Source organism: Lasioglossum baleicum, chromosome 4, assembly GCF_051020765.1.
Source record: "Lasioglossum baleicum chromosome 4, iyLasBale1, whole genome shotgun sequence".
Taxonomy (NCBI): domain Eukaryota; kingdom Metazoa; phylum Arthropoda; class Insecta; order Hymenoptera; family Halictidae; genus Lasioglossum; species Lasioglossum baleicum.
The window spans coordinates 3,640,511-3,667,236 of record NC_134932.1 but is presented as its reverse complement, the minus strand read 5'-3'; the positions used below and the strand labels follow the sequence as shown (position 1 = coordinate 3,667,236).

General features: G+C 41.9%; 2 protein-coding genes across 17 annotated transcripts in view; one reads left to right on the top strand and one right to left on the bottom strand.

Annotated features, from left to right (window-relative positions):
* LOC143207673 (uncharacterized) overlaps positions 1–26,726 on the top strand; it is a 378,264-nt gene that overhangs the window by 196,081 nt on the left and 155,457 nt on the right. The window contains exon 2 of one of the 13 annotated variants that reach the window (XM_076421375.1): positions 13,098–13,141. The exons of the other annotated variants lie outside the window; for them this stretch is intronic. Within the exon in view, the coding sequence (XP_076277490.1) occupies positions 13,098–13,141 (44 nt within the window). The remainder of the gene's footprint in view (positions 1–13,097; positions 13,142–26,726) is intronic. 13 annotated transcript variants of the gene reach the window in all.
* Positions 21,689–25,045, bottom strand: LOC143207721 (very long chain fatty acid elongase 1-like). 4 transcript variants are annotated; one of them, XR_013008717.1, is made up of 5 exons: positions 24,885–25,045; positions 23,891–24,162; positions 23,158–23,460; positions 22,103–22,364; positions 21,689–22,014 (listed from the first exon to the last, which is right to left on the bottom strand). XR_013008717.1 is itself a non-coding variant. In XM_076421483.1 (4 exons), the coding sequence occupies exons 1-4, from the start codon at positions 24,925–24,927 to the stop codon at positions 22,194–22,196; spliced, it is 789 nt and encodes a 262-aa protein (XP_076277598.1). In that variant the 5' UTR covers positions 24,928–25,045; the 3' UTR covers positions 22,063–22,193. The 4 variants fall into 4 exon arrangements, 3 of the variants coding, with proteins under 3 accessions (XP_076277598.1, XP_076277599.1, XP_076277600.1); XM_076421483.1 differs by lacking the exon at positions 21,689–22,014 and having other exon boundaries at positions 22,063–22,364; XM_076421484.1 differs by lacking the exon at positions 21,689–22,014 and having other exon boundaries at positions 22,063–22,364; positions 24,881–25,014.

Here is a 26,726-nt window from a genome sequence, read left to right as displayed (position 1 = left end):
TTGAGGCCAAGTATAACCGTGCAGACTGAAGGAATGCCTAATGAGCCAGACATTTCGCGTGGGAGCAATCATTTCCATGGGGACCGCTTCTGGATCCGTGCGTACCACGAAAACGAGCAACGCGAACGCCGCCGCGCCGGAATCGTAATTCAGGAGGGCGGAACTTCGCACTGTGCCACGACAGGGCACGACACGGCACGGCACGGCACAGGGCCGAAATTTGAATTTAAAGCGGGCCGAATGGCCGGCGATCACCCAGCCAGCCTGGCGAATTAACCTCGGCCTGACTAAATCCTGCCTACGTGATTATATTTGCTCGTACGCCTGCTGCGCGAACGATAAAGTCCGCGGAAACCGGGGATTTGCTTTTTAAGCTCGAGCTCGCGGTAAGCTTGCTCATTTATTCGGATTCGTTTCGGGACATCGCTCGCTTCGAAACCGCCTAGCCGGTCGTTACTCTCTCGAAATATGATTCTAGTGCCTAAGACTTCTGACACCTGCCTTCGTGCTACCCAACCGGACAACCGTGTCTTTGATAGAACTTTATTGCGAATTGTAAAGCAGGATTTCTGAAGGAGCGGCTGCAATCGGATCTCGTATCCGAGTCTCGCCGTTGCGTTGCTACAGTCTACTCTCGATGGTAATACCGGGCAGCAGAGATAGTTAATGTGCCCAGCTGTGTGTATCTTCGGGCCTATGACCGCAGGTGGCTCTTGGCAGAGACTGTTTGGAAGCCGCCCGGAAATTGCTGCAGGACGCATCGTTGTCCGCGTATGTGCGTTTCCAGACCGCGAAACCTGTGCCCGTTAAATCGACTTCTTTTAACCGGTAAAGTGGGTGTAAATAATTCAAATGTATTATAACATTTTTCAAGCTACGGGTTCGATGAGCATCCCCTTGGTGTTCCTAGGGTTAATTGAATGGATGTCTGGGAGAAGGGCACATGTCAGGTTTTTCAAATTGAAGGAGTTTATTTACAGGGACCGAGGAGTTTATTACAATATAATCACACCACGATATAATCGGAGATCTTTACATGTCAAGCTCTGTCACTAAACTGTTACAATTCCTTGCAGAGTAACGGAGCGTCGTCAATTCGCATCGATCGTCTCGTCGTCCGTTTTAAAACCGTCGGGTGTTCCCTGTTCCCGCCGCGCGGTCTAATGTAAAGGTACACCCACACCGTTATTCCCGCAAAATCTTATAGAAGCGCAATTATGTCTTCCACGCTCTGTTCACTTCAATTGTACAATAGTTTCCCGACCCTCGCTAGCAACGCAGTCTACGAATTCTAGGCCAATCTAATTTTACCCTGTCTACCTCGGAACGGTTTGTTTCACATTCGTAAATCTGGATTGGAATTCTTGATTTCGCAGTTTCCGCGAGCCTAACTTTGAATTAGACATCTTTGTTTTGAGTTTTCTGACCCCATTTAACCAACTTACATTTGTTTCAATCTCGGCTACATACCGTTCGCTATTTCGAGAATACTAAACGCCGAGCAATGCGCGCAAAAAGTGTTTAACGTAAACGAATACGCGGGTAAGACGCGTGAAATTGAACGAGTAAATCTCGAGTTACAAGAATTTGTATTACATATATACAGGGTGAGTCACCAAACGTTACCACCTCAAATATCTTTGTTGTTTCTAAAGATACGTAAAATATGGTAAGGACAAAGTTGAATGGTACAATGGTGCTGACACGATGCAAAAAAAAAATTTTGTTTTTATGTAATTTTTTCTAGAGATATGAAGGTGACCTTCATTTTTTTAAATGGAATGAGGTATTTTTTAATACATCAATCGATGCAGCTGGACATTCGTTATAATAAAGTACTAACCTATGTATGTCGAAAAGTTATTAGTTCAGGAGATATTTCAATTTAAATAACTCTAAAACACCATTACTGTCGTGATAAGACGTTACATAAGTAAGTAAACACTGACGTCGTAGTACGACAGTAATGGTATTTTAGAGTTATTTAAATTGAAATATCTCCTGAACTAATAACTTTTCGACATACATAGGTTAGTACTTTATTATAACGAATGTCCAGCTGCATCGATTGATGTATTAAAAAATACCTCATTCCATTTAAAAAAATGAAGGTCACCTTCATATCTCTGAAAAAATGACATAAAAACAAAATTTTTTTTTTTGCATCGTGTCAGCCCCATTGTACCATTCAACTTTGTCCTTACCATATTTTACGTATCTTTAGAAACAACAAAGATATTTGAGGTGGTAACGTTTGGTGACTCACCCTGTATATACCGTGCGTTTCGCCGTGCTGACATGACGAGCGTTTTTCAGTATCTCGTCGACTCGAGGAGGATTGTTCCACGACGGTGGAAGCATTTTTTCTCGGTGATCCTTGTGATCTTCGTGGCGGAACCCCTGCAATCACGAGCACTTGGGCCCTGATAGCAGTCCCAGAAAATAACCCGGCACCGATACACAACTTCTTCGCCGAGCAATACTGCTCATCGTTTGACTGGGGATCCCATCGCGTACCCTGGAGAAACGTTCACGGCACGGTCGATTATCTTAATGTCTGCATCATGGTGGCAGCAACCCGATGGCGCTGACGAGCCCCGGGAAAACGGCCGGCGAAAAAGTTTACGGTCCGCAATAAAATTTGTTCCCGTGTGTCTTCCTTTCTTTGCTTCTTCTCGACTCCGGCAGGCGTAAACCCTGTTTATTGACTTGTATCGTTGGTTACAGTAGCAATAGTTAGCCGTATGTAATAAATAGACTGCGGATCTTTTGATTGAGTAGATGAAATTCAAAATTCCGTAAAATGCGTACATTTAATATTGTTACATCACACAAGTATATGTACATATACTGTTACGTTCGCAGCTTCTCTTAATATATTTGAGAGGTTCTGCGTTGTAAATTTCAATGAAACGACAGCTCGACACCCATTTCGCCTTAACGAACCTCTGGATTTGTTCACTATATTTACAAAATATATGTATTACACTTGTTTGAACTGGAAGTTCTATCTCGAATCGAGTTAAACTTTTGCGGAAGACTGTATTTCCCTGGGTCAGCTCGTTCCTCACCTCGGTGGTGAGATTGAATAGTGGGGAAAATGGTACATTTTTTGGGGGAAAGAACATCCCATTCGTTGACTGACCCGAGGGTGGAGATATTCCTATGCATCCCTATCGGCGGGGGAGGACATCCCCACCTCAAGCCAATCGCGGAAAGCAAATGTACAAACAAAGACGGTACTAGCAACGGACCCAGAGTCGCGTGACAACGAAAGGCCCAAGTGGCCAACACGTGCGTTTAATTTATGACCCGTGGTCTCACGCGGACGACGACCATCGACTTCGGGAACAATGCTTCTTTGAAAAACGTATTTTCCAAGGACTCGGCAGACAGAGTTATTTATCCGAAACTCTCAAGGAGTTGCGCTGAATGATGGTCCCGAAGCCGATGGTCCAAGGGTGTGCAATTTGAGCCTCGGACTCTCATAAAAAATAAGAAAATGCTGGCCTCCTCGAGACCCTTGCAGAAGTGTCCCGAGGACCAACGGTATTTTACATGGAATTTTCCATGCATGTCATAACATATACAAACAACGTGATCATCTGTTTATTAGCTCTTCGTTACTTGGTAATAAAACGGACTGGAAACGGACGTTTGAGTAACAATTGATGTAACAATACTAAATGTACGCATTGCGAAAGAAACTTTAACCTAATAGAATGTGAAGACAGCTAGGACAAATATAAAAGTACACGGAAGTTGATTGTTTATGCGGCTTTAACTTAAAACCACTTGTCGGAAGAACAGTATACAGACAATCAGAGGAAGAGTCATGCATACATGGGTTAAATAAACGTGCACAAAGCAGCCACGAGATAAAACATACGAGAGGAATGAAGGTTTTGTAAGGATCGAGCAAATATGCAACCAAGAATCCTCTGACGGATTCGCGTGTAGACGGAACGGATGGAGGAAAGTATGTATAACGAAAAGCAAAGATGCAAACGATATACACACATTTGTTGATTTTAAGCGGAATGCTTATCGAAAGCTTTGAAAGTGCTGTTTCCGATACAGCTCTTGAACCAATAACGATTTATATGTAGTTACAGTTTTCGGTTTAAAAGAATATCGAAAATATTTATTTTGCGTCAAGATCCATAAACTGCTGACCATTTTTGAACTTGAGAAATACGTGTGTATTATTCTATAGCGGAGACCTAGAGATATTCGGCAAAATCGGATTTGAACCGTTTACAGTTTACGACATCTCGAGGCCTGTCCGAGTGAAATGAACTTTATCATCGGATTATGGAGAATGTTTCGCAAATGAAATTTCGAGACGGTAATGGTACTCTGTAATGAACTTCGGCTCGGAAAATTTTCATCGTACGCTGATGCAAATACGGTTTCGGTGCGGCGCGCGGCGCGGCGACCAGGGAAAGGCAAAGAGAAAGCTAAAACTCGTAGGTAGACGAATCCGGCGTTCGAGAGCCGATCCACCTACAAACTCGCATCTCCCACGAATGTTCGGCAACATCTGGACGAACGAACATGTCACCGGCTAACGAGGCACGTTTCATTACATGGCCGCCTTGGAAATCGACCATCGGAAATCGAATCGGCTGGAACGGTTTCCAGTAAAGTCCGTTTTAATTTTGATTAATTATGCGAACTCTTTGCCATTTCACCGTGCGGCGAACCTGGCCGGCTGTCCAGCCGTTGAAAGTTCAACTTTTTTTTTTTCACGAATACGTTTTCGTGAAAATACGAAATCCCTTAATGAAACGAAACTTCAGTTTTTAAACGTTCCCTTATCATTTAAATATTGAATAAATCTACTTCATTTAACTGCTGCAATCCAATTGTTAGACTCCGGATTTTATGCATTTATTAATTTAGAACTTATAATGAAAATATTAAAAGACTTTAAGTGTATTAATATATAATATTATTTTCACCACGTTGAAATTATCAATGAAGAATATAAATTTATATCTATATGTGTCTTGCGATTGATGCACAAACTTTTTATCTTGCATAAACATCCGGAGTCTACTAATTGTAAACGATTTTATATATTTTATTGACTTTACGTAGCAGACGAAAAGAATTTAATTTATGGTAAACAAAATTGTAAATGATTATATTCGCTGGCGGACTGTTAAATAACGATAAAAGGGTACACTTTACTTTACCGGACTTAAAATTAGTACCTTTCTCCTACGAATTATGATGTGTTTGGTATGTAATCCAGAGGACCGTCACTACAAACCAATATGGCGGCGCCCTTATCTGTCAAGAAACTGGAAATACATATGCTCAACATTGATCCCACAGGCTCGAAACTTCGATCTGTCTGATAACGGCAGAAATTTTGAGTCCGGTAAAGAAAAGAGCAGCCGGATAGAAAGTTGCTTTGGAAAACTTTGTGAACGGCGGAATGTTAATCGCGAATTAACAGTCTGAAGAATCACATCGTAGTGTCGGGTAACAGGTTGGTAATTACAATGTATGGAGATTGGAGTTAGCAAGACGTCCGTTACATGCAGTGGCCACTTGAATATTGCCTACTGGAGATGTTAGCATGACTGAGTAATTAATGGCGCATGAATATCCAAACGGTATTCCGTATTCAGAGTCTACCCTCAACATGAAATACAGCGAAACTTCCAAGGTCCAAATCCTCTAACATCTGAACATTCTACGATTTAAGATAAACCATTTTATGTATGTAATCGTTTTTCGTGCTCGATAGGATTAGTGTTAATCGTGGAACAAAATAGTCGCGACGCGATTAATAAAATAAGTGTCGCCGTCGGTAATTGTTTCTCATTATCCCGTCCCTGAATTAGTAAAGAACTGAATGCATCGATAAAAGCGTCCGAAAGGCAGCGAGACTTCGATCGCGATGGCGCGCGGGGACGCAATCGAACAACAACTTTGATAACCACTTAGTCGGCGGTTGCCGAGTTTTAATTCGACAATGAGCTACTAACATACACGCGAATGTTACCGGTAATCACGCAATTACTGCCGGTGGTGGCTGTCTCTTCGCGGCGCTTCTCTGCAATAATCCGGTATTTACGGTTGAATTTATGCAGGGGCCAAGGGCGTCTAACCGCTTAAATACAAGCAATTTAGAGAGAACCCCGCGGAAAGAAATATTCGGACGTTCATCTCATAAAATAAAATTACCCGTCGGCGAGAACGTTCGAGGTTTAGGCTCGTTAAGGGACAGCTGGTCCACCATGTGACTCGAGAAAATGATCGTACAGGCTAACAGGTTGGAAGGTAACAAAATTTGCATAAAGATCCCTTCAACGACCGTATAAGAATGCGACTGTTGTGTAATAGGTTTGCCGGCATTTTTCAGTGGAATCTGTGAACATTTATGTTGGATATTCATTATCGTTGCAAGGACTACCAGTAGATGCTTCAGGGTTGCTCAAACATGGTCAGACGACAAAAATACAATTCTGAAATAAATGTTAAGAACAATCGTTTAAACGAGTTCGCACAATCTGAAAAAATACACATTAACCCCTTCCCGTATCATTTTCTTTACAGTTATAATAGGCGCATCTAAAAAGAACTGTATAAAAATCGATATTATTTAATCATTTTGTTCTTCGAATTTTTTTCTTTATATTTTGTGTAGATTATCTTAAATTTCAATAATAATCGACTTTTTATTAATGATGTTATTTTTGGTACCTGGTTGAAATCGTACTAAATTCTGTCATAATTGATATCCTAGAATTTTTGGGAAATTTTCGAAAGCCATAATTGCATCAAGATCCGCAGTCTAATAATCACGATGAGACACAACTAACGTAATCGTATAAACTGCAAAGAACCGCGAAAAGAGAGTGGAGGAGAGAAAGAGAGAGAGAGAGAGAGAGAGAGAGAGAGAGAGAGAGAGAGAGAGAGAGAGAGAGAGAGAGAGAGAGAGAGAGAGAGAGAGAGAGAGAGAGAGAGAGAGAGAGAGAGAGAGAGGAAAGAGACAGGAAGCAAGCACAAGGAGTACATAAGATGTCACGTCTTGGCTTTAAATCTTGTTACCATTGACTAGCGAGAAGAAGTGGGTACTCGAGAATACGAACGAACAAAAGGACAGGAGGAAAGAAGAGGACGAGAGAAACGTAGATTGAATCTCGGAGTCGTCTGCTGGCAGAGACCTTGGCTCTCTCTCTCTCTCTCTCTCTCTCTCTCTCTATCTCGCAGCGTCCATAACGAGATTAATCACTCGGCCCTCGGAGACTGCCGAGAATGCGCGAATTGAGAAATTTGTGTGTAAGGCCGCGTGAATGAATGACGAGAGAGACAGCCGCGTTCGACGCTGAATGATGGAGACAAGCGTGCGAACAGGATGTAGTAACGCGCGGGAAGATGTAATTACGTGAAATTAACACTTCGCGATGCGATTTTGAATCTCGGACATACTTTCACTAGCAGAAACGAGTTTGCGCACCGAATAATTCAATCCATTTGCAAAAACATGAATTATTCCTCTAATCTTGGATTTCGTTAGGATGATTAGCTGAATAAATGAGAACTAGAGGTGTGCGAAACCGGGACGGGACGGAATCCTGAAAATGTTCGGGTTCCCCGAGTATCAAAAATCCCGAAAAAATTCACGGGAAACTCTAACAATTTCGGAAACCCATCCCGACCTGATACGAGTCTTCCCATCCCGACCCAAGCATCGGGTTTCGGGAATTCCCGAATCTCGCACACCTCTAATGAGAACCAGATAAAATTGTCATACTTTCTTCGATAATTTCTACATGAAGAAAACAGTACGATAGAATAAGAGGGAGTTCAGATATCAGGTGTTCGGATAATGGATAATGGTACTGTATTTTAAATATTCTTTAGTCGATTACTTTGATATATCCATTATTTCCATGGTGAGCAACTCGCATATCGGAGTTATCATACCGAAATCTTGAATAGCGCAACGTCCCCTTTTGTAACCCGAGCTAGATGCATTTGCTAGCCACACTAAATTGGCTGATTATGCTTTGCAAGTCTGTTCGTTAGTGCTCCGGCTGCAGGATAAGCTTGATGATTTCCGTCGAATTATGTAAACGAGCGATCTGGAGCCGTAGGCCAACCCAGATCCACGGTAATTGAGCCAGGAGACGTGTATTTGCGGAAAAACGAGCGTCTACGTGGAAAATTTCAAAGCGGTGCTGTTCGTTCGTTCCTCCGCCTCTCGGCCAATTTATTCCGGAAAAATGTCCCGTGGAAATTCTGTTATCCTTTCGCTCTCTGTTCGATTTATCGTCAACAGTTTTAACAATCTTTTGTCGAACAAGATCGTGTAGCGTAGTAAAACATTATCGTACAACAGTATTTGCGACATTATCGTACATCGTATGATACAAAATATAGGTGTCTGCAATTTCATTTACTGTCTGCAATTTCACCCGGCTGTTCATGTTCAATAATGAGTGAAGAAAAACCATATTTCAAGAAAGTAGAAAATTAAGTAGCCGCGTAAAATATTACAATTGAATTGAATATCATTTAGATTTTATTTCACTGCATCCTGATCTTTTATTAGCTATAATAGCATACAGATCCGCAGCACGATTACGATCCTGTGGTTCGAGGTGAACGAAGGTGCAAAGTCTAGAAAAAGAAGAATCGCTGGGGCACCATAAACACGGTTGATTTATACGACATAAAGATTCGGGGTCCATAAAAATTTATATCGCCAAAATCATATGGTCGCGGTCGGAAACTATATTACAGATGCAACGTAAATTGCAACCGTTTCAGTGTACACGGAATTAACCGACTTGCACTGGTTTCGCAAAATGATCCGCGATGAGGCATAAATCGTCGCCTGGCCGAAACGAATACATGATCCTTAATGATAATTACAGGCGGTTGCCGTGTATGTAGTGTCTTACGTACGAAGAGCAAAAAATGAAGGAAAAAAGACAGGAAAAAGAAGGGAAAAGAACCGAAAGGAATAATTCGACGTGCGTGTGCACCGAGGTACCGTTAACCACGAAAAAGGTTTTAAAGAGCATGGCCGAGATAGTGAACCGTGATGCGCGCCGTGATTTTTCGCCGGTGAAACGCGACCGCTCGTTTGTGGAAACAGATTAAGAGGTCGTTAAAGCCGGCGATTCGTCGGTGCAATAAAACTGCAACGAAGCCACCGGTGATAACAAAGAAACAACCGGCAAAAGGCGTTCCGTTTCGGCGTCGGCGTCGGCGTTTTCACCTCGCAGCTTCCTCGTGCACGGAAAAATTTATTGCCAACACTTAATTGCACGGAATGCGATGCTCCACACAGTCAAATTTTTTAAATTATTCGCACACCTGAGCCTGGCGAAAACACTTCTGACCTCTTTAAACCTTCTTCGACCCGTTCCAAGCGGTTATTTTATCCAGGACGTTATTTTGCCGGTCAAATGGCCCACTTTTAAAATACTTTACAGCGTCGTTTACGCAGTTTTTTTATTTGGAAAAGGCTGTTACGAGTATAATTCTCTATCAGCGGAAGAAATGTTTTACCATCGCAAAGTAGCTGCTAATATAATATAATATAATGCTCTGGATCAAATACATTTACTAAATTGTGTAATTCAATGAGGAACCCAAAGCTACTTTTCTACATGGCTTTGTATCATTCGCGTTCCCCGGTGTCTGATAAGAGTCTCGGCGGATCATGATGCAAAATAAAAATTTTTTCTATCTGAATTGAAATTCTTCTATCATAATATTTTTACCATTTTAAATTATACACCTACTCATCACTCTGTGGTAAACGCATAAAATCCGCTGTCTGCGAATAAGAGAACGAGCGTGCGACGCGGGTGGAACGTATTACATTACAATAATCAATTATTGTTAACTTGTACCGCGAGGCCCGGGCAAGCTACTATTTATGGCTGTAGATTTTTGCAGAACCGCGGAGAGCGGGTGATTGAAAATCCTTCATTCCATTCAGTCGAACGAAAAGGGCAGAGATCACGCCGTCGGTAATTCCCGAGCATAATGGCCGCATATCTCTTCGGTGTTCGACGCGCGTTTCGTTATTGTCGGCTCTCCTTGTCAGCATTAATTTTTAATGCGGCGCGGCGCGGCGGCAGCAGCCTCCGATACCGGGACTGTCCGGGACCCGGGCGTGTAACTCATGCACCCGGCAACGAGCATAACACGCGTGCACAATCACTTTGTAATTTATATCGGCACGGTGATTCGTATTAACGCATGGGAACCTGATGAATCACGGGGAATAATTGTATGTCGCGCGCGGCCATTGTGACACGCGTCTCAAGAAACGATCGTGACTACCGTGTTGTCGCTCCGTGCAAAAGCTTCTGTCCGTCGTTGCTGGTAAGTGGCACACGGTTTTTGACACATCGGATACTTATTGTTAGATTGAAAGCCAGTATCGCTTGATCAAATAGTTCTTGCTGCTCGGGACATAAATCAATTGACAGCGGCGACAATTACAACGAATCTTGCGTCTCGATACTTTTGACAAAAGCTTCTTGTGGATTTTCATGCGAATGTCTTCTATTGTACGTACTCGGTTTGTGAGAAATTTCATTTTCTATAAAAGTCTAAATTTTAAGAAGATTTTTGCTCCAACCGTGAAAGCTGTATAAATCAGGAACCAAAATTAACAGTTATCCTAAAATTTTCTATGATACGATAAAAATCATGGGAAATACAGCTTTGAGGGGAGGCATCTCGGATAACCTTCACCTATCGATTGAATCAATCATCGATGTTTCGATGATTTCGTTTTTTAATCGTACACATTAATCAATCGATCATGATTAAAATTTTAATCGATTAATGCCCAACTCTGCTTATATTCCTTATTTGTAACCAATACGATTTTAGTCGATGAAATACTTCTAATTCCACGACTTTTCTTTTCTTTTTGGTTATAACAGTTAGTTATAACCTGCTATAAATTTTGGGTATTTCTTGTAGAAATACATAGAGTGCGGACAAAGTGTTCCAAACATAGCGCGAGTCTCGATGCGGTCATCTCCGCTAGGGAACCATAGTCATTCAGCCGACTATCCCGACTTTAACCCCGATAAACCCTTCCTGACCAGACTCCGCCAACTTTGGGCGAGTTTGCAAAGATCGTAAGCGCGTCTAACAACGAAAGCCACATTGCACAGCGAGGTCCTCGAGCTTTTTTCGAGCCATCGAGTCGTGGTTTAGTTGAGAGCTATCAAATTAATAAATCAGTCTCGTAAAAATTGAATTTTTGGGTTCACATACTGCCTCTTAAACTTCACGAAGGAAATATCTGTCGGGCCAAAGTTAAAGACGACAAAACTCGAAGACGGTAGCGAAGTTAATGAAGACATCGGCTGACGTGCAAGAGGAACGCGGCAGTCCAGGTGGGTCGGACGAAAGGGGGAAAAAATAATCAAATTCCGAAACAAGTCTACCGCGTAGGAATACCGGTGTTCACAGAGGATAACTTCGGGGCTGAACGAACCGTCGAACCGTGACGCGCTCCGGATCAGTACCCTCCGGGCAACCTCGCGAAATTCCCTCGTCTTCGAGATACATAATGGTCGTCGAAGCAGCGGACCGTCATTGTTGCTGCTCCGCCGGCTCTTCCCGGCCCGATTGGCCGTAATTTACGCGTTGCGTGGAACAAATAGTCCTCCGAAGGATGAGGACCCGGCCAGACACATTCACGGTCCGAGTAACGCTCACGGCTGGACATTATCGTTCACCACTATCTTCTCTTCCTACTTGCTCTTTTTCCTTCCCCCTCTCCACACACGCACACGCTCACACACACGCACACACGCACACAGTCTTCTTCTTCTTCTTCTTCTTCTTCTGTTATCCGGTTCTGCCATATTTTTCCCTTTCCACGCCATGAGACCCTTCTTCTACCCTGTTTACTAATTTCACGTGTCGCTTAGACAGAGAAAGACTTTTTTCTCACCATTTCGAACCGGCTTCTCACTCGACTGTGGTGGTCGCAAATGGTAACAGTGGCCGGTCAAATTATTATGAACAGATGGAACAATTATAGCACCTGTCTTCAGGATTATTGTATTATAATAGTGACAAATATTATAACTACTATAAATAGAATAGAAGCGATATTCCGTTTTCTATCATTTTAATAAGCTGAGCCTAATAAATGAATACATATTCTCAAATTCTTTTAATTTGTCAACTGTGTCAAGTCGCACCTACTCATTTTTGTCATGAGTGTGCATAAAATCCACAGTCTAATTATAAATAAAAGTGAGTACCATTGCAAGCAAGATATTCTGCAATGAAAAGTATGTATGTGTTTTCTCGACACTGCCAAGCAAAGAAAAATTTTCAAAAAATCAGGAAGATACTAGACGACGCGACGCTTGGACAAGTGGCTAAGGAGCAGGGATTAGTAAGGATACTAAGAAATGCTAACAGGTTCGAAGGAACGGTAAAAGACGCCAACGAACGATACTTTGAACTATTACTGGAAGAGCGGCGCGGCGACACCGTTTTTAATCGCTCCTCCATTAAGTTTAATCGCGCTTTGTTAGTGGCCGGTCAGAGAGGATCCGTCCACCAGACATGTTTTTATATGAGGCTCGCGCATTCCAGCAACGAGAAGAAACATTTTCTCGTTTGTAGTCTCAACGAGAAGAGTCCGCAATTCTAGTTACATCTTCTACCTAATCCGCGGGGAGCGGTTCGTTGGTTGGTTTTTGTCCTTTGGGGCCGATCGAACAGAAAATTACGTGGTATGTAGCCGGTGTGTCGTGACGCGAAGAAGACTGGCAGCAGTCGAAGAAAATAACCGAGCAGAGGTAGAGAAATACACAGGTGAACCGTAATGACGGAATAATGAAATGTTGGCGCGTCGGAAACGAAGGAAAATTAACCTAGCGCAATTTGTGACGGTCTGCGATAAAAGTGATTTGCGAATGATTTGCCTCGAGGATTCTATCCATTAACGGAGATCTTACAGTTGATCGTAGAAATCGTATACCATTAGAACAATTTCATTAACAGCGTATAATATGCAAGCGTTTGAATAGACTTCTAAAATGTACTTAAAATGCAATTATTTCTTTTTGTTACAGGTGAGTGCTTCACAAAATCCGTACCTGCCAGTAAACGATTCAAGGTATTTGTCTGCGTTACATACATACATGTAGGATTTCCATTTTTTACACGATAATTGCGATCGAGTTAACCAATTGATCTACGCGGGCAGGGATCCGATCAAGGAGTCGACTCATAATGAATACAGTAAACGCGCTTTTACTGTACATACTATGGTTTTATGAAAAAATACAATGATGGAACAAAGATCTGGATTCTGGATTGTACACAACTGTACAAGGCGCCTCGAGATCCTCTCTTCCTCGCCTTTTCTATCGACGTTGTTCGCCTGTCTTTTGCCTCAACGTTATTCGTCTGTTTTTTCGCGGGACGCGCGTTTCGCCTGCTTTGACGGGAATTTAGACCTCCCACTCCCACATACATTTCTATCGGAGAATTAAAGGATTGGGAATATAGTGTTCCGGAAGTTGGCAGATCGCAGACGCGATCGGTTCAGTTCCCAGCACCTGATTATCAGCGAATAATACCGGCGCGGCGACTCGGTGATTCACCACTTCTGACTGCAAGGTGCATCAGAGCGTTGACGCGTGAGATTCCCTGATTCAGAACCGTGCCGAGAGCCGATAACGTTTCATTGATCCGGCTGGCTTGCAGAGATGCCATCGGTTCCACCAGTCAATTGTTTCACCAGTCGCCAACACCTTCGCGCTTTTCTGTTATTCAATCAAATAGGATTTAAATTGAACCCCGGGAGTAACTAACGCCCGTTACGTTTTCAATAAATGTTCACCGTTCATCCATTCACCGGTACAATTTCGGAATTGTGTTTCATCGTAAGGATGCTATCCTCTTTGCACAGAAATTGTACCTGGTTGTTCAGAAAATTTTGAATGACAAATAATTCGCTTAAATCGAATAGTGTAGATTGACAAGGGCAATTTCTATTAACAGAGATTACGTAGCCTGTAGAGAAACCTCAAACTGATGTCACTCGGTTCCATCTCCAACTAGTGGCCAGCTAACCTCGTAAACAGTTATCGATCGCGGTCCACACACCGATCTAATATGCGTTCCCATATCGCTCATAGTATGTCGGCTGTTAATCTGCCTGTCTCCGTGTTTTACACAGATTCATCGTTTCACACGGACAGTTGATAATTATAATCCTCCGTTACCAACGTACAATTGATTCACGCGATACGTTGCCAAATTCAAGAACCAATTTGTTTTACATTCATGCAAATATAAACACAGGGTAAATACAAGAATAAGTAAACGTGTACATCTTTTGCTGGACACATTTCCAATGGATACGCGATTAGAATTTCGAAATAAAAATTGACGACAATCCCGAACAACAAATCCTCAAGAATTCGAAAGCAATTAAACGAACGTTTAACACCGCTCGGGTGATTTGATCCGGGTGAAAGAGAAATTTGCAAACTGTAACGTTCGATAGAACTGTCGGCTTGTCAGAGACAAGCGCGGTAATTAAATGAAATTTGAAATTTAAAATTCGGAACTGATTAAAGCGGGAAGAGTTCCATTGAAAGTTTCGAAGCGCGAACAAGTTCGAATAGGTTCTCTCTCTCTCTCTCTCCTCTCTCGGAGGCTTTGATAGTCCGTGAAAGGCGGCGTAGATCTTCTTAGCAGGCATTATCGTTGACTCGAATTCAATTTCCAATTACCGAACGTCTGCGAGGCATCGGGATTACACGCGGCGCGCGGCGCGGCCTGCTGCATCGCAAGTGCAGTAGTAAACTACAATAGCACCGAACGGGGAAGAACCGTCAGTAGCACCGGCAGCTTTCCCTTATCTTCCCCATTGTTCTCTTGCTCGTCCATTACGGCCTTGCCTTGGCTACTGTTACTTCTGTTCGAAGGACGATTACATTCTATTGGTTATCATAAATTTAGTGCACGGCCAGCCTGCAGTGGAAAGTATCGCGGCCAGGCTCCTCGTTTCGCGTAATTCATCGACTCGGACCCGGACCCGGACCCGGACCCGGCAGGAATGATCCTTTTATGATGGGGAGAGAGTTAACAACGAGTGAAATTGAATTTATCGTTATTTCACTTTTGCCGGACGTACCGACTAGCTTTACGCTCCCTAATCGCCGTAAAGTCCACTCGACAACATTCGCCATTTCACGTGATCCCTATTGTTTACGAGTCAGCTCGCGGCGCGGCGGTGGTCGTCTTCGCCTTCGCTTCGTTCTTGAGGCGTTCGGTCAGCGTTTCTCTCTTAAGAGAGGATTTTTTTTCTTCTGGCCAATAGCTTCGATATTTTCTTTACAGAGAATCTAGTAGTTTCACCCTTTGCACTCGGTTGTCCCGTCTCTGAAGCACCACTAAAAATTGCTATAGCATTATTCAAAATATTGTTTACATTATTAAATATATCAGTATCTAATCAATAGACTGAGGATTTTTATGCATTTATGAAGAAATTAAGTGGGTGAAAGATGAAACAGTGAAAGATATAAAAAAATCTACGAATATTGTTATGTTGTTTTTAACGTGAAAAGAATTGTATGAAGGGATAACATGAACTTTTATTAAACTACTGCTTCCCGCAATCGACGCAGAATATTTTTGCACTTCTACTACGAATACGTTTCAAATAACTGATTCTCAATCTCCTTACAATAATTGGAATCGTGATAGGCTCCTTGAATCGTGTTTGATCGGATGCCGATCGGATTTTGATCGAACGCACATTACCGAGCGGTGTCAACTTACAATTGTGTGTAATTACGACTTGGCTAATCTGATTAACAAGATCATGGTGCCCATTGTTGGCCCTATAATAGATCAGTGTAATGTACTATTATGTACGACGGTGTACACCGCGACAGCGTTCTGCTATCACGTTTACAGGTGAGCTCGAGGGAGTTTCGAACATTGTTTGATAAGAGATAATATGTCCGGCTTCGATGATAGACTGCGTTTATCTATGATTCGGTGTAATGCATTTGGAAAAATTTGAATACGGTAGAGTGGGGTAAGTCCGTCCTAGTTTCTGCAAAGTTGGTTTATCAAACTCTTGCCACACAGTTATTACCGATGAATTAGTATTACATATGTAGGATTCTAATTTTGCTTGAAAATTATCATTTTGATAGGATATTGTACAAAGTGTCAACTGGGATGCATTTGCCCCGAAAATGGGGCAAGTCCGTGTCTGAGAATTAAAAATGCTTTCGAACCTTGTTTCAGGTGCTACGGGGCAAGAAAAGTGATTAACAAGCCTGCTATAAACTGCAAATTATTATTGCATTAAATTATATTGTTTAGTTTTATGGTTATCCGTTTTTAAACAAACGTGTACTTTTATGCTGAAATATGAAAGGGTATACAGTGATATTAAAATAAAGTTTAAAAATGCTTTCGAATCTTGTTTCAAGTGCTACGGGGCAAGAAAAGAATGGTTATCAAGCCTGCTACAAAATGCTTTTTATTGCATTAAAGATATTGTTTAGTTTTATAGTTACCCATAGAGTACGCACTTACCCCACCGCGATAAGACGGACCTGCCCCGTGCAGTAATATTTACGGGGCAAGATCATCTTAGTGTTTCTCTCAATAAATTAAAAAAAAATACAATAAAAACGGTTTATTTAATGTAAACCTACATCAATATTTGTTGTACTTACCTAAAATAACAACACAGAATATATGAATAACTTGTAAACTATTGTGCACGTTCAGGGGAACCTCAAAGTTGTACATACGTGTACCTCGCACGTGACTGTTTGGCATTTGTTGATTTAAGCGAGGAAAACACCTTTATTCTTGGGTGATCTATGTCGAGTAGTTCATACTAACTTATACTACATTAATAAATAGAAGCTAGAGAAATTTCGTTTATATTATAATAAAAATACATACTTACTCCACTCCACCTCACACTTTTTATTCTAAGGAAGTTTATAAAGACTTCGAACTCATTAGCCTGGCATAAAGTTCGCGTAGCGACATCATTAATCGATTTACCGATAATGACACCGGGCTGCGTGAAGCATCAAGAAAACTAGCTCGCGGGAGGATCGCGTTACCTGTCAGTGCAATTACCAGGCAATTGTCCGCGGCCGCGGCGAGCCTCGAGATTTATCGAGCGCGATAAATATCGAGGCTCGTGCGAGTTCGCGGGTCTCATAGCTGCGAGAGGGAAATCTCTCTCTCTCTCTCTCTCTCTCTCTCTCTCTCTCTCTCTCTCTCTGTGTGTGTGTGTGTCTCGTCCTGTGGCCCTCCTGCGAGGACGGCCGCATTGTGCTCGCGGTTATCCTGCACTCTCAATTAATCGACCGGCTGATTGCAGCCGCGAGATACCATCCGCTTGTCGCGGAACGACGGAACCCCGGTAACGAAAGACCGGTGAATACGACGTCATTAACGAGGACGCCGCCGCGCCGCCACCGCCTACGTCGCGACGCTCACCCTCTCTCGAAACGATTCGGCTCTCTGCTCGCTTGCTCGTCCGAACTAATCGAAAATTACTCTCCGGTCGAGATGGACCAGCCAAATGATGCCAATTCCGAGGAGCGTGTTTATCTTGCATTCAGTCAGCTCGTCGCGCCGCGCCGCTCCGCTTCGAGTTTGCTGCCTGTTTAGTGGATCTGTCGCGCGAACGACACACGTTACACGTTGCGCTCGAAAATCCACAGTCTAATCGTAAAGCTTTTGATCAGCTAAGGATTAGGGTGATTTCGGGATAATATACCACATTTTCTTTTCTGTTTATCAAAATTTTATTAAAAAGAATTGAAAGTGTAGACAGGCATAGTTGAATTGTTTGTGAGAATTATTGTGACGGTATTCCGATATTTCAGGGTCGTCGTCGTTTTTTTTTTTTTTTTGTTAAATGGGACCACGTATTTTGATCAGTGTAACCTGATTAGCGTAACTGATTCAACCTTGTATAATATCATATGTTCAGCTTCGAATGAGTTTTGAAGATTTGACAGAAGAGATTTGAGAATCGCGTTCAGGTGTGAGATTCGAAGGTATTCCGGCGCGAAAGGAAAACTCATCGGGACGTACACAAGATCAATTGAAAGTTTTCTCCAAGATCCAACGCGAGGGGATCAGATGTGCTCACGCATTAATCGCGTTATCTACTTATCCGGCGCTCTTACGGTTCAACGACAGCGTTAATTCCCTTTACACCGTCGGCCCCCGTGGGGACATCGACGAACTATCTGCGAGAAGTCGAGCACTCTCGCGACGTCAGGGACTAGTCCTATTATCGAGTCGCGTCTGCTTAACTATTTTACACCGAAAAGGTCTTAATATCCGACTGATCTGCCTGTCAACGGTTCTCTCCGTCGAAACTTCCAAATACATAAACTCTCCGCCCGAGACTAGCAACCCTGACATCAGAAGAGTTTAGCAATGTTCAGATTTCTCGCAACTATTTTTGTACCTCTCTCATACCTGTGTGTGTGTGTGTGTGTGTGTGTGTGTGACACGCTTATCTTGGGTCCGATACACCTGAGAAAACATTTGAGTAACGCTCTGTGTATATGATTTTGAAAAATGGCAAGAATATTTAAAGCGATGCAAGAGTAATTTAGAGGAAATCGTGGAGCAAGACTTACATATCATACATACGTATACAATGAATTTCCATAGGCATGCTCTTTTTCAATAAATTCGCTTATTTATTTCATATTTTAATCGAACTGCCAGGAAAGCGAGTTCCGAATAGCGGAAAAGTAGGACGTCGATAATATTTTGCATAGAAATCGCGATACTTTTCTAGCGACTCGCTTTTAGACAAATATTTACGACTCATTTATCGGGATTTCTAGTCGTTTGTTTCGGTTTCTTCCATCGTCGCGTGAAAAGAAATACTCTACTCTCGGATGAAAATGGTAAGCAGATAAGCCCCACAGTTTGCGTAAACGCAGCAATTCTCGTTCGATTACCGCGAGCACCGAACGTTCGTCTTTATAGGCGACGGTGATAACCATGGTCGTAAAAGACATTTTTTTTCTCCTTCGCGTAGGACCTGTCGCCTGCCGCCCATTTACTTTCTAATTTTCTATCGTCCGACAGCTCGGAATGTCACGAAAAAATCGTGCGCATGCAATTGCTTCGCGGAATTCCAATAGCCTTAACTTAACCACACCGCGATAATAAAAATTTCATTCAGCTCCGCACGCCCATAATCGCGTTGCCACTCTCGAGTCGCGCGATTACATGGCTATATGTAAATCAATTTTTATAATTCAATCTGTACTGGGCCTCGATCCGCTTTCAAATACCTAATATTCGCGCTGTTTTTTTGCAAATTTTTTGGCAAAGAAAACATGAATAATCAAATACTACGTTTTTAAAACGGACTAAAAAGTATAAAATAATTTTTCCTGGCCCCATACAGATTCCTAATCCCGTACAGATAGTCCTGAACATTTGTGATTGCGAATTTTTAATAGCTTAGTCATCCAGTTCTGAGCTATGTGTTTAAAACGTCAAGTCTCTAGCTCATCGGGAAGTTAGTTTAAAATCAATTGCAAAATTTGTACCGGACAGACAGCCAAACGAGTTTGCTTTAAATGATCAAATTTAGGTAAGTGATCACTCGTAAAAGAAGATCAGCTAGTTAAGCGGCACGAGGATCGATCTCACGCTGTCGAGAACAATTTCACGGAAGTTATCCGAGCGAAAGGAAAAATATTATTTCCTCGGATGGAAATTCATGCATTACGACACGAGGCACGATCCTGACGGTCGTTGGAACCCTACGTGGTTCGGCGTTTGTCGCCACGGTTACGGAAACAAAATAATTAGGGGGGAGACTAAAGAGAAGTTGCCCTGCCGCTGACAGGATGCGAAACGGCGAAAAGGAAAGGGAATTGCGTAATCGTGTAAACTCTCGTTCGACCGGCGCGGCGCGGCGCGGCGCGGCGTAACTTCGTTTAAACGTTACGTGCGTTTATCGCCGATTAAATTTTCCGACCGCTCCTTTGTCAGCCCCGAACTAACTCCCTTTCAGGCGAATTGAAAATTACTCGGCCGTTCTAATTGAATTTTCTGTCCCGTAAAAAAATTATGTTTTTTCAGTTTCCGCCCAACCTGTATACTTTTTCCAGAATATTTCTACAGAGTAGTCTTCAACGCGAAACTTCCACAATGTTTAGTTTCTAAATCAACCTGATACATACATACATGCTTTGCTGCTGATCCACGCGCGCGTAAAAATCGTTGTATCGCAACGCACTGTACTACAAACACTTTATCACGAGGAAAGCAAATTGTACAGTCACCGTGCGTACGCATGCTACAGCATAACAAACTAAATTGTACTGATATCACTTAAATAATGTTGCACTTCGCCCAGCGGGGAAGAAATAATATCCACGTGTTTCACAGTCAGATTGAAATCTTTAAGCCGCGAGCCTACTTAACTGGTTATTATATGATAATACAATCAGTTGACACGCGCGAGTACATTATAACTCTTAAGAATTTCTAGTTGGAGTATAGTGGCCTGCAAAAAGTGTTGCCACACTAAATTCTTGATTTTCGACAAACATTCGATATTTATTTACACTACCGGCCAAAAGTTTGGGATCGCTTACTTTTTGTAAAAATCGAATATATTTTCTTTTCAGCATTTTCTTATGTCCATATAATGCTCTTGTATAATTTATACACCCAGTGTAAGACAATGTTCGGAATGCACTTTTCTAAAGAGACCTCTTTGGCAACTTCTACAAAAAACATGTGGAAAAATATCAAATTAGAAACATTCGAAAAACTAATTGAGGCGGTTTTTTTAATGAAAGAGCAATTTCAAGAATAATACGCATTCCTTAGTAAAAGAAAAAGTAATACGAAATGAAAAACATACTGCTCGTAAGGTTTTTTACAAGTTAATCTTTCTTGGTTGTTCTAAAGGCATATTCAGTTCTTCTTATGAACTCCTTCTGTTTCTCTGTCATTAGATGGACGAAGAATTTGATCGCTCGCGAATAATCGACGTGGCAGTCGAATTTATTATACTTGCAGTCTCGACGTGCTATTATATGTATTATCTGGAGTAATTTTCACGCGCAACGCGCAACAATCTAATAAAACGGTTAACGCCATAGTTTCTCCTATTCCCGACACGTTGCCTTTGATTTCTCAATGCCGGCCAGCTTTCCACGCGGTGTCTTGCGTTTTATCTGTCTCTACCTGCTGATCGGACGGCTTCGTTCGTTTCACGCATCGCGTACCGGGTGATAAATTGTCTGTCTAAATCAGGGTTACCTTAAAAGGTCGATATCGATCGTTCGTGCTCGATAGAGTCGTTCGCAAGCGAATACAAACCTCGGCCCGATGATTGATGAGATTTCCCGGTTATTTCTACGCTTTTTGCCTTAGTGAATTATTATTCCTCCCCCCAATGATCATCAATATCTTTAGCTTGGATCATAAAAATCTATTCGCCGGTCATTTCATTCTGGACCACCAACCGCACACGGTGTTGTTAGTCATCTCTTTGAAGTCGCAATTGCTCCATTGATCAAGGTTACGGGCGCAATTTCTATTAGAAATTATCTATGTTCGTTAGAAATAATTCTCCGTGAACCTAGGAAACATATAATTTTGTTCTTTCATTAAGTGCACAAATGAATTCGTTGCCGAAACACATATTAGCCTGCGGATTCTATGCATCTCTCTCTCTCTCTCTATCTCTATCTCTATCTCTATCTCTATCTCTATCTCTACATATAATAAAATCGTGTCCGTCTGTCTGTTTCTGACGCCATCAAAGGCTGAACCCCAGAAAGCTGGGGTTTGAGCCATTAGACGCAGCGTTTCTTCGGGAAGGTTCGTGACGTCATTAGAGTGACCAGAGACAACTTTTCGCCCTCTTTTGGGCACGTTTCTGCTTGTAACTTTTGGATTTGTTATTGCACGTGGACAAAGTCGCGGGTACAGCTAGTTTATGTATAATAAGAATAAATAGGTGCAATTTAAAGCAGCAGACAGATTAAAAGAGTTTAATAAAATCAATGTAGGTACATACCAGTTTCTGTTCATTCAAATCAACAAATCAAGAAAGAACGTAACGATAAATATGCTTATTATGTATGTGATAATTTCGAAGCCATTACATTTCATTTCTTCTGCTTCTGCTGAGTGTTGTAGGTAGTCCGGTAGAAGTTATAGAATAGTATGAAATTCATTATGAGATTGATATTTGCTACGGTCGCTGGCTTCATCAACCTCGGTTCACAAGATGGAACGTATCCCAGAATAGAGTGTATGACTAGGATCACAAACTGTGTCTATTGTGACAGAGATAAAAATTAATTATTAATACATATGTATCCTTAGTATTATGAAACTTAGTGTATTACATATGATATATGCATGTCAAGAAATAACAAATGAGTAATATTATTATATTACTATTACAAGAGTTAGTATATGTATATTATTACTAGACTGCGGATGTTTATGCAATTTTCAATTTTCGTAGGCAAATTTCCAGAGAAAGTGGAATTAAATAAAATCTTATTTTCGGTGGTAGTAACCATAGTACCATAGTTAGATCTGGAATAAGTAAAAATCGCACCAAATTCTATTTTGTTCCAGCATCTTTTAATATTAGTCATTATACATATATCCCACAATATTATTCATAGTATTAGCAATATTGATCATAATATACAGGGTGTCTCAAAATTTCTTCAACATCCGGAAATGGGAGGTTCCTGAGATCATTTGAATCAACATTTTCCTTTGCAAAAATGGCGTCCGCAGCTTTGTTAAGGAGTTATTAACGAAAAACACGGACCAATCAGAGCGCGACATAGACGCGTGTTGGCACAGTCGTCCCGGCGCGGCGCGCCGACTGTTAATTGGCCGACTGTGCCAACACGCGTCTATGTCGCGCTCTGATTGGTCCGTGTTTTTATTTAATAACTCCTTAACAAAGCTGCGGACGCCATTTTTGCAAACGAACGTGTTTCTTTAAATCGAAATTAAGTCTATAACAATCTATGAGCATTAACTAAATTCGAAATTATATCTGATCCGATATGCGTTAATGAATGTCCCATGTCAACTTCCACTTACCATTTGCATTATTGTGATCAATGGTTTCACCTTCTGGAGTATCTTCGGTGCTTTGTCGCCGAAACTACTCAACAAGTAGTAAGTATACATGACTATGTGAACGATACTGTTTACCACAAGTGGAACCGCGGCCATCTTTACCGCATAGAATCTTGCAATATACCACCCGAGCAATATTACTGATACATGATGGTACAGGTGCAAGAAGGAGATCTGCCTATCCTTTTTCCTGAGCACAAACGTCACTGTCTCAATCAAGTCGCAAAGCCTTGTTAACAAACCTATCCACATTGTGTACGTCATCTGTGGAAATGGAACACGTTTATTTTATTGTTACGGATATTTAATGCTCCGTAGTATGCTACACTTTCAACGATTACAATATGCCGTATGTAAGACTGTGTGTAACACTTTATGCAAAATATCATATTTAAATCAAAATCAATACAATCCCACTGCATACATAATCTTAACAATACATACAACGATTTAAGATTCCCATAATTATATCATAAGTTCGAATAATCTAGATTCTACTGAATCATCAACTGGGCAAACAAATATCCTACGAATTATGTTATGCTTGGTTTCGTTTTAGTTAGAAAAACGTCACGAATATATCGCCACGGATATTATAAAATCATAGTTAAAAACAACAGAGTTCGCAAATGTCGAGCAGATCTCTTTTACATTTACCGAGACATTACTGGTACATAATGGTTTTTTGAAATACCTTTATTAGGATAGGATCCATCGAATAATCTATTGGATAGCATAATCTTGTTGGTTCGTCGAAGAAACCCAACTGAGCGAACCTTACGACTAGGAACCCGTTCATGAAAACTTGGAAGACATTGTAGCACCTGATGAAAGTTTTCAAGTTGTACGGTTGTTTGTCCTTCATGTAATTCGGTCCCCATTTCAAAACACTATACAGATATAGGATCAGGATTAATGGTATTTGATAGTTCGATGCTATCAACGGCAGGTCTTTCGTCCTCGGATCTGAAATGATCAGCGATTATCATCGTTATGCAATAGGCGTCGGATCTTTATGCAAGGTAAACTTTTTCTACGCAATTACAACAAATTGGAGTGCAGTCTGGTAATCAGTCTTATCATTTTATTGGTGCGTTATTTTTCGAAATAATATAGTGCAGTCTAAAAATGTTTCGCCAGAAAGAGACGTAAACGAGTAAATATGATAAGCGGTAGTGAAGATGAAGAACACTAGTCCGCACCGCGGCACGCCGCTGCCCGCTCTCTTTCGCTGTTTTGTTTTTATCGGCTGGCTTGCAATGACAAACGAAAAAATTATTGTCGCTACGCAATCATCCCTTCGCGGTATTGGTACACACGCAAGATATTATTATTTCACAGTGTTCAGAATTTGTGCGCAGAAATACAAAGCAGTATATTGCATTATATGTATGTAGCAAGTTTGTTTTATAGAATATTGAAGTGGAAACAATAAAAATCGTTTAGTTTATAGATGCATACAAAAAAAAAAAGAAAAAAACAAGAAAAGAAAGTTGAGTGGAGCAGGATTCGAGGATCGGAGCCATGTCGATATCTTTTCTCGTTTCTATCAGGAAAATCGGAGCGAGGGCCGCTGACCCATGCTTATCCGGCTAATACAATAATTTACTTTAATGAGTCATTTACTTTGACAATATTTGAGACGCACTTGTGTACCGGGAGGAAATCAAATAATTAGAATTACTTGCCAAGATCTTCGTTCCAGTAATTGTAAAGATCCACGATACCCATTTTATTCGTTTCGTGTCTCCGCTAACAATATGTACATATATTTATCAGCCTAGAATCTACCTTCGTTTAGCCGGTGGACACTGATCACGAAGAACTGAAGGCTCGTAACTTGCTGTTGTCCGAATTTATTAGATTCTATACAAGGACATATACATTGTAATCTGAATTAATACGATTGATAGGTATGAATGCTGGGAATATCGAAAGCGGATGCATTAAGCTAGCATTAGTTTCTCATAACATAATACGCAGAACGCTGACGATGGTAGCAAAGTTCGCCGTCACATGCGGGGAGATACACCTGAAGTAGCAGTGGTACATAATCTTCTGAACGAATAACGGAATGCGCGTAATTGGGTTGTGTACACCTGACCATTGCACAGTAGGGTGGCCCTTATTTTTTCACCAGAGAATTGTTTTCCGCTCACTCCCCCCCCCCCCTCCCAGAATTGTGACAACTGTTGAGAAAATGATCTGGAAAAAATTTGGGGCCGATTGGATCATGGAAAACCGGCGCGCAACGAATTTGAAACTTATTTTTTTTAATCTTTACATAAATATACGTTGGAATATATAGTTGAATTTGTCTCTTTTTTTTCTCTGTATGAATCCATATATAGCATAATCAGTTGTTAATAGAAAAAACATCCGTGGCATTTTTCTAATGCAAAAATGATACCAAACACGATATAATTTCAACATGTAACGCGACGAGGAACGAGACATCCCCAGGGGCGCCAATCCGAATGTTCTAGAAGGCCGCATGTTCGAGAAACTTCTAAAATCCCTAACAACGCCCTAACAAGGGTTAGCAACGACTAGTATAAATACCGGTAGACGATCGCGGTGAAATCACTTTTGCTGCGCCTGTGGGAGAGAGGACGAGGTAAGACCACGGCCGCCCATAGGTTAGGGAGAGTACGAAGCAATGCTATCGGACGCCCGGCAGCTCAGAAGAGGACAGGGGTTGCACCTGGACGCCTCTCTGGATAATTAGGGTCTTTGCCCACTAGACGCCTCCTCTGCCTACCTGCGCCATCGCTCCGTCCCCGTTTTGGATTTCTTCTGTGTATTTCAATGGGACTGCGCCTGCTATACCTGCAATGGCGCCATTTACCTGCAGGCGCAGGTATAGTAGGCGCAGTCCCATTGAAATACACAGAAGAAACCCAAAACGGGGACGGAGCGATGGCGCAGGTAGGCAGAGGAGGCGTCTAGTGGGCAAAGACCCTAAAGGTCGTCGCAGACTATACCGACACGGCGCGGCGGCTACCTGCACCGCGCGCCGCTAGGCCGTTTTGGGTTTCTTCTGTGTATTTCAATGGGGATGCGCATATGTACTAGGCCGTACCGACGACCCGCCGCATCCCCATTGAAATACACCGCGGCGCGGTACAGGTAGCCGCCGCGCCGCGCCGCGCCGTGTCGCTATAGTCTGCGACGACCTTAAATGGAAGAGGACGGCCATGAAGGCCGGCCGCCGAACTTACAGAGGACACCGGGTGAATCCGAGTCGTCGTCGTCGTCGTCGTCGTTTTCCCAATAGGAGAGTACGGTTGAGATAAACCGGACGCCTGATGGGAAAACCTTTTATTAGTAAAATTATTTTAATCTTTCGTTGCTAACCTTCTTCAAAGGTTTATTGTAAATTTTTCGAAAACTTTCGATGTATGAAACTATGTACATTGGAAAATATATTCTTTGTTCAGAGAGAAATCCCAATCCCTATTCCTTGCGTTACGAGAGAGAGAACCCGTTGTGTAACCCTGGCTGTAAGTATTAAGAGAAAATTCAAGTTT